The 7,576-nt window shown below is 50.1% G+C and overlaps 1 protein-coding gene across 1 annotated transcript in view; it reads left to right on the top strand.

The window, feature by feature from the left end:
* Positions 1-5,236: 5,236 nt before the first annotated feature.
* Positions 5,237-7,576, top strand: part of LOC135534947 (cullin-associated NEDD8-dissociated protein 1-like) — a gene marked incomplete at its 5' end in the record, with an annotated part of 18,286 nt that continues 15,946 nt past the window's right edge. The window contains 2 exons of the mRNA XM_064961730.1: positions 5,237-5,391; positions 6,984-7,107. Coding sequence (XP_064817802.1) covers positions 5,237-5,391; positions 6,984-7,107 — 279 coding nt within the window. The remainder of the gene's footprint in view (positions 5,392-6,983; positions 7,108-7,576) is intronic.

Raw genomic sequence — 7,576 nt, 5'->3', positions numbered from 1 at the left:
GCCGCTGTGTCTGTCTGTCTCTGCCTGCCGCTGTGTCTGTCTGTCTCTGCCTCCCGCTGTGTCTGTCTGTCTCTGCCTCCCGCTGTGTCTGTCTGTCTCTGCCTCCCGCTGTGTCTGTCTGTCTCTGCCTCCCGCTGTGTCTGTCTGTCTCTGCCTCCCGCTGTGTCTGTCTGTCTGTCTCTGCCTCTCGCTGTGTCTGTCTGTCTGTCTCTGCCTCTCGCTGTGTTTGTCTGTCTGTCTCTGCCTCTCGCTGTGTCTGTCTGTCTGTCTCTGCCTCTCGCTGTGTCTGTCTGTCTGTCTCTGCCTCTCGCTGTGTCTCTCTGCCTCTCGCTGTGTCTCTCTGCCTCTCGCTGTGTCTCTCTGCCTCTCGCTGTGTCTCTCTGCCTCTCGCTGTGTCTCTCTGCCTCTCGCTGTGTCTCTCTGCCTCTCGCTGTGTCTCTCTGCCTCTCGCTGTGTCTCTCTGACTCTCGCTGTGTCTCTCTGCCTCTCGCTGTGTCTCTCTGCCTCTCGCTGTGTCTGTCTCTGCCTCTCGCTGTGTCTGTCTCTGCCTCTCGCTGTGTCTGTCTCTGCCTCTCGCTGTGTCTGTCTCTGCCTCTCGCTGTGTCTGTCTCTCTCTGCCTCTCGCTGTGTCTGTCTCTCTCTGCCTCTCGCTGTGTCTGTCTCTCTCTGCCTCTCGCTGTGTCTGTCTCTCTCTGCCTCTCGCTCTGTCTGTCTCTCTCTGCCTCTCGCTCTGTCTGTCTCTCTCTGCCTCTCGCTCTGTCTGTCTCTCTATGCCTCTCGCTCTGTCTGTCTCTCTGCCTCTCGCTCTGTCTGTCTCGCTCTGCCTCTCGCTCTGTCTCTCTCTCTGCCTCTCGCTCTGTCTCGCTCTGCCTCTCGCTCTGTCTGTCTCGCTCTGTCTGTCTCGCTCTGCCTCTCGCTCTGTCTGTCTCGCTCTGCCTCTCGCTCTGTCTGTCTCGCTCTGCCTCTCGCTCTGTCTGTCTCGCTCTGTCTGTCTGTCTCTGCCTCTCGCTCTGTCTGTCTGTCTCTGCCTCTCGCTCTGTCTGTCTGTCTCTGCCTCTCGCTCTGTCTGTCTCGCTCTGCCTCTCGCTCTGTCTGTCTCGCTCTGCCTCTCGCTCTGTCTGTCTCGCTCTGCCTCTCGCTCTGTCTGTCTCGCTCTGCCTCTCGCTGTGTCTGTCTGTCTGTCTCTGCCTCTCGCTGTGTCTCTCTGCCTCTCGCTGTGTCTCTCTGCCTCTCGCTGTGTCTCTCTGCCTCTCGCTGTGTCTCTCTGCCTCTCGCTGTGTCTCTCTGCCTCTCGCTGTGTCTCTCTGCCTCTCGCTGTGTCTCTCTGCCTCTCGCTGTGTCTCTCTGCCTCTCGCTGTGTCTCTCTGCCTCTCGCTGTGTCTCTCTGCCTCTCGCTGTGTCTCTCTGCCTCTCGCTGTGTCTGTCTCTGCCTCTCGCTGTGTCTGTCTCTGCCTCTCGCTGTGTCTGTCTCTCTCTGCCTCTCGCTGTGTCTGTCTCTCTCTGCCTCTCGCTGTGTCTGTCTCTCTCTGCCTCTCGCTGTGTCTGTCTCTCTCTGCCTCTCGCTGTGTCTGTCTCTCTCTGCCTCTCGCTCTGTCTGTCTCTCTCTGCCTCTCGCTCTGTCTGTCTCTCTCTGCCTCTCGCTCTGTCTGTCTCTCTCTGCCTCTCGCTCTGTCTGTCTCGCTCTGCCTCTCGCCCTGTCTCTCTCTCTGCCTCTCGCTCTGTCTCGCTCTGCCTCTCGCTCTGTCTGTCTCGCTCTGTCTGTCTCGCTCTGCCTCTCGCTCTGTCTGTCTCGCTCTGCCTCTCGCTCTGTCTGTCTCGCTCTGCCTCTCGCTCTGTCTGTCTCGCTCTGTCTGTCTGTCTCTGCCTCTCGCTCTGTCTGTCTGTCTCTGCCTCTCGCTCTGTCTGTCTGTCTCTGCCTCTCGCTCTGTCTGTCTCGCTCTGCCTCTCGCTCTGTCTGTCTCGCTCTGCCTCTCGCTCTGTCTGTCTCGCTCTGCCTCTCGCTCTGTCTGTCTCGCTCTGCCTCTCGCTCTGTCTGTCTCGCTCTGCCTCTCGCTCTGTCTGTCTCGCTCTGCCTCTCGCTCTGTCTGTCTCGCTCTGCCTCTCGCTCTGTCTGTCTCGCTCTGCCTCTCGCTCTGTCTGTCTGTCTCTGCCTCTCGCTCTGTCTGTCTGTCGCTGTCAGTCACTGCCTCTTTCTCTCTGCCTCTGTTTCTCTCTCTCTCTCTCATTCATATCGTTTCACAACACTGAGAATGGACAGTGTTATTGAATAACTCTGTTTGCTTCAGTTTGATTGGTCTTATTGCATATTTGACATATTTGTCTGTGGATATTTCATGTCAGAGCAGCATTGATTTTTATCTTCCTTGTCCCAGCTCGGGGAACACGTCTCGGTGCTTATGAGCCAACGGCAGTGTGATCGTCTCGGCTCTCACGCTCAACAAACCATTTAGAATTAGGCTTTTAAGGGATTATGTGATCAATAAGAAGATTAATTAAAATTAATCTCTCTAGGCTGTATTTCTCTCACATTTCCAGTGTTTCATATAGGCTACAGTCACACTGCAAGTTTGCTTGCTTTCGTATCGCTGCTGTTTTGAAGTAGTAATCCACTCTGTTGTGTGTCGTGAACGCAGACTGTCAGAAAGGCTTTGTGTCTCTTTGTGTTCTGGCTGCACCACAATGTAAGAAAACAAAAGATATTATCATTTTAAGGCCTTTTTTATATTTTTTGTTGCTCCAGATTGCAGTAAATGGCACTTACAGGTGTTAAAACAGACCCGCAAAGATCTGTCGTGACAGAGATGACGGATCAGGTGACACTGACCTGGATGGCCAGAACAAGTAGGCTCAACTGATGTACTGTTTTAATAAACAGGTCTCTTTCTCTCTCTGCTGCTGACAAGAGGCCCTAAAACTGTCTGGTTGAGCCGCTCTCGGCCTCACTGGTAATATGGTAGTGTGTTACTCAGTGTGTTTAATAAACAGGTCTCTTCCTCTCTCTGCTGCTGACAAGAGGCCCTAAAACCGTCTGGGTGAGCCGCTCTCGGCCTTACTGGTAATATGGTAGTGTGTTACTCAGTGTGTTTAATAAACAGGTCTCTTCCTCTCTCTGCTGTTGACGACAAGAGGCCCTAAAACTGTCTGGTTGAGCCGCTCTCGGCCTTACTGGTAATATGGTAGTGTGTTACTCAGTGTGTTTAATAAACAGGTCTCTTCCTCTCTCTGCTGTTGACGACAAGAGGCCCTAAAACCGTCTGGTTGAGCAGCTCTCGGCCTCACTGGTAATATGGTAGTGTGTTACTCAGTGTGTTTTGATTAAATGACAGCCCTTTTTAAACAAGGGACCCACTTCACATGGTTCACAGTGGGGTAACAACGTGGTGTTATCATGACATTAGATTAACTCTGGACTAGCGTCTGTTGAAACGAGAGAACCAGTTAGATTGTGTTCCAGCCTGGGCCCGTTGGTCAGCAAGGTGAAGGAGTACCAGGTAGTTTATATTGATATATATATTGTGTTCCAGCCTGGGCCCGTTGGTCAGTAAGGTGAAGGAGTACCAGGTAGTTTATATTGATATATATATTGTGTTCCAGCCTGGGCCCGTTGGTCAGTAAGGTGAAGGAGTACCAGGTAGTTTATATTGATATATATATTGTGTTCCAGCCTGGGCCCGTTGGTCAGTAAGGTGAAGGAGTACCAGGTAGTTTATATTGATATATATATATTGTGTTCCAGCCTGGGCCCGTTGGTCAGTAAGGTGAAGGAGACCAGGTAGTTTATATTGATATATATATTGTGTTCCAGCCTGGGCCCGTTGGTCAGTAAGGTGAAGGAGTACCAGGTAGTTTATATTGATATATATATTGTGTTCCAGCCTGGGCCCGTTGGTCAGTAAGGTGAAGGAGTACCAGGTAGTTTATATTGATATATATATATATTGTGTTCCAGCCTGGGCCCGTTGGTCAGCAAGGTGAAGGAGTACCATGTAGTTTATATTGATATATATATATATTGTGTTCCAGCCTGGGCCCGTTGGTCAGTAAGGTGAAGGAGTACCAGGTAGTTTATATTGATATATATATATAGTGTTCCAGCCTGGGCCCGTTGGTCAGCAAGGTGAAGGAGTACCATGTAGTTTATATTGATATATATATTGTGTTCCAGCCTGGGCCCGTTGGTCAGTAAGGTGAAGGAGTACCAGGTAGTTTATATTGATATATATATATAGTGTTCCAGCCTGGGCCCGTTGGTCAGCAAGGTGAAGGAGTACCATGTAGTTTATATTGATATATATATTGTGTTCCAGCCTGGGCCCGTTGGTCAGTAAGGTGAAGGAGTACCAGGTAGTTTATATTGATATATATATATAGTGTTCCAGCCTGGGCCCGTTGGTCAGCAAGGTGAAGGAGTACCAGGTAGTTTATATTGATATATATATATATTGTGTTCCAGCCTGGGCCCGTTGGTCAGTAAGGTGAAGGAGTACCAGGTAGTTTATATTGATATATATATATAGTGTTCCAGCCTGGGCCCGTTGGTCAGCAAGGTGAAGGAGTACCAGGTAGTTTATATTGATATATATATATATTGTGTTCCAGCCTGGGCCCGTTGGTCAGTAAGGTGAAGGAGTACCAGGTAGTTTATATTGATATATATATTGTGTTCCAGCCTGGGCCCGTTGGTCAGTAAGGTGAAGGAGTACCAGGTAGTTTATATTGATATATATATAGTGTTCCAGCCTGGGCCCGTTGGTCAGCAAGGTGAAGGAGTACCAGGTAGTTTATATTGATATATATATTGTGTTCCAGCCTGGGCCCGTTGGTCAGTAAGGTGAAGGAGTACCAGGTAGTTTATATTGATATATATATAGTGTTCCAGCCTGGGCCCGTTGGTCAGTAAGGTGAAGGAGTACCAGGTAGTTTATATTGATATATATATTGTTTTCCAGCCTGGGCCCGTTGGTCAGTAAGGTGAAGGAGTACCATGTAGTTTATATTGATATATATATATATATTGTGTTCCAGCCTGGGCCCGTTGGTCAGTAAGGTGAAGGAGTACCAGGTAGTTTATATTGATATATATATAGTGTTCCAGCCTGGGCCCGTTGGTCAGTAAGGTGAAGGAGTACCAGGTAGTTTATATTGATATATATATTGTGTTCCAGCCTGGGCCCGTTGGTCAGTAAGGTGAAGGAGACCAGGTAGTTTATATTGATATATATATATTGTGTTCCAGCCTGGGCCCGTTGGTCAGTAAGGTGAAGGAGTACCAGGTGGAGACTATAGTGGACACACTGTGCACCAACATGCTGGCAGACAAGGAGCAGCTCCGAGACATCTCCAGCATCGGACTGAAGACGGTCATAGGAGAACTGCCCCCTGCGTCCAGCGGTAAGTACCACCCTGACCTCTAACCTCTGACCTGTACCCCGATCACTTTTCCACGAGACACGGGCCTTCACAAAGCTGATCTTGGATCAGTTTTCCCTTCTCTTTTTTTAAAAAGTTCGTGATAATTAAGATTATGTGGACCAGAGGGCCGGATCCCTGAACTAATGTACTATCCCCTCTAGTGATGGTGTTATAGGTAATGAACTAATGTACTATCCCCTCTAGTGATGGTGTTGTAGTGTGTTAGGTAATGAACTGATGGACTATCCCCTCTATTGATGGTGTTGTAGGTAATGATCTGATGGACTATCCCCTCTAGTGATGGTGTTGTAGTGTGTTTGTTAATGATCTAATGGACTATCCCCTCTAGTGATGGTGTTATAGGTAATGATCTGATGGACTATCCCCTCTAGTGATGGTGTTGTAGGTAATGATCTGATGGACTATCCCCTCTAGTGATGGTGTTATAGGTAATGAACTGATGGACTATCCCCTCTAGTGATGGTGTTATAGGTAATGAACTGATGAACTATCCCCTCTAGTGATGGTGTTGTAGGTAATGAACTGATGGACTATCCCCTCTAGTGATGGTGTTATAGGTAATGAACTGATGAACTATCCCCTCTAGTGATGGTGTTATAGGTAATGACCTGATGGACTATCCCCTCTAGTGATGGTGTTATAGGTAATGAACTGATGGACTATCCCCTCTAGTGATGGTGTTATAGGTAATGACCTGATGAACTATCCCCTCTAGTGATGGTGTTATAGGTAATGACCTGATGGACTATCCCCTCTAGTGATGGTGTTATAGGTAATGAACTGATGGACTATCCCCTCTAGTGATGGTGTTATAGGTAATGACCTGATGAACTATCCCCTCTAGTGATGGTGTTATAGGTAATGACCTGATGGACTATCCCCTCTAGTGATGGTGTTATAGGTAATGAACTGATGGACTATCCCCTCTAGTGATGGTGTTATAGGTAATGACCTGATGTACTATCCCCTCTAGTGATGGTGTTATAGGTAATGACCTGATGAACTATCCCCTCTAGTGATGGTGTTATAGGTAATGACCTGATGGACTATCCCCTCTAGTGATGGTGTTATAGGTAATGACCTGATGGACTATCCCCTCTTGCTAGATGTCCTCCCTACATCCTGGTTAATCTCCTGCTGTGTTCAGGCCTTTCCCAGTCATGTGGAGGGAGACATGGAGAAGAGAGCATCTGTTAACAGCCTTGCTTCCCCATCACCTTCAGGCATCAGCCATCTTGGCTGACAGCAGTATGACTCATTTAGCTCACTCAGCCTCTCTCTGTCTTCCTCCTCTCCCACCCCCTCGCTCCCTCTCCACCCCCTCGCTCCCTCTCCACCCCCCCCTCGCTCCCTCTCCACCCCCTCGCTCCCTCTCCACCCCCTCGCTCCCTCTCCACCCCCTCTCTCCCTCTCTCCCTCTCCACCCCCTCTCCCTCTCCACCCCCCTCTCCCTCTCCACCCCCTCTCCCTCTCCTCTCCCTCTCCACCCCCTCTCTCCCTCTCCACCCCCTCTCCCTCTCCACCCCCCCCTCTCCCTCTCCACCCCCCAGGCTCGGCCCTGGCTGCCAGTGTGTGTAAAAAGATCACAGGCCGTCTGACCAGTGCCATCGCCAAGCAGGAGGATGTGTCAGTTCAGCTGGAGGCTCTGGACATCATGGCTGACATGCTCTGCAGGTTGGTGTGTGTTCTCCACTGTCTGACCTCTGACCTGAACCCAGGTTGGTGTGTGTGTGTGTGTGTGTGTGTGTGTGTGTGTGTGTGTGTGTGTGTGTTCTCCACTGTCTGACCGCTGGTCTGAACCCAGGTTGGTGTGTGTGTTCTCCACTGTCTGACTGTTGGTGTGGACCCAGGTTGGTGTGTGTGTTCTCCACTGTCTGACTGTTGGTGTGGACCCAGGTTGGTGTGTGTGTTCTCCACTGTCTGACCGCTGGCCTGAACCCAGGTTGGTGTGTGTGTTCTCCACTGTCTGACCTCTGGCCTGAACCCAGGTTGGTGTGTGTGTTCTCCACTGTCTGACCGTTGGTGTGGACCCAGGTTGGTGTGTGTGTTGGTGTGTGTGTTCTCCACTGACTGCTGGTCTGAACCCAGGTTGGTGTGTGTGTTCTCCACTGGTCTGAACCCAGGTTGGGGGGTGTGTGTGTGT

Source organism: Oncorhynchus masou, unplaced genomic scaffold (genome assembly GCF_036934945.1).
Source record: "Oncorhynchus masou masou isolate Uvic2021 unplaced genomic scaffold, UVic_Omas_1.1 unplaced_scaffold_4214, whole genome shotgun sequence".
Classification (NCBI taxonomy): domain Eukaryota; kingdom Metazoa; phylum Chordata; class Actinopteri; order Salmoniformes; family Salmonidae; genus Oncorhynchus; species Oncorhynchus masou.
Note: the sequence above shows the minus strand (reverse complement) of the source record. Positions and strands in the feature narration are given on the sequence as shown.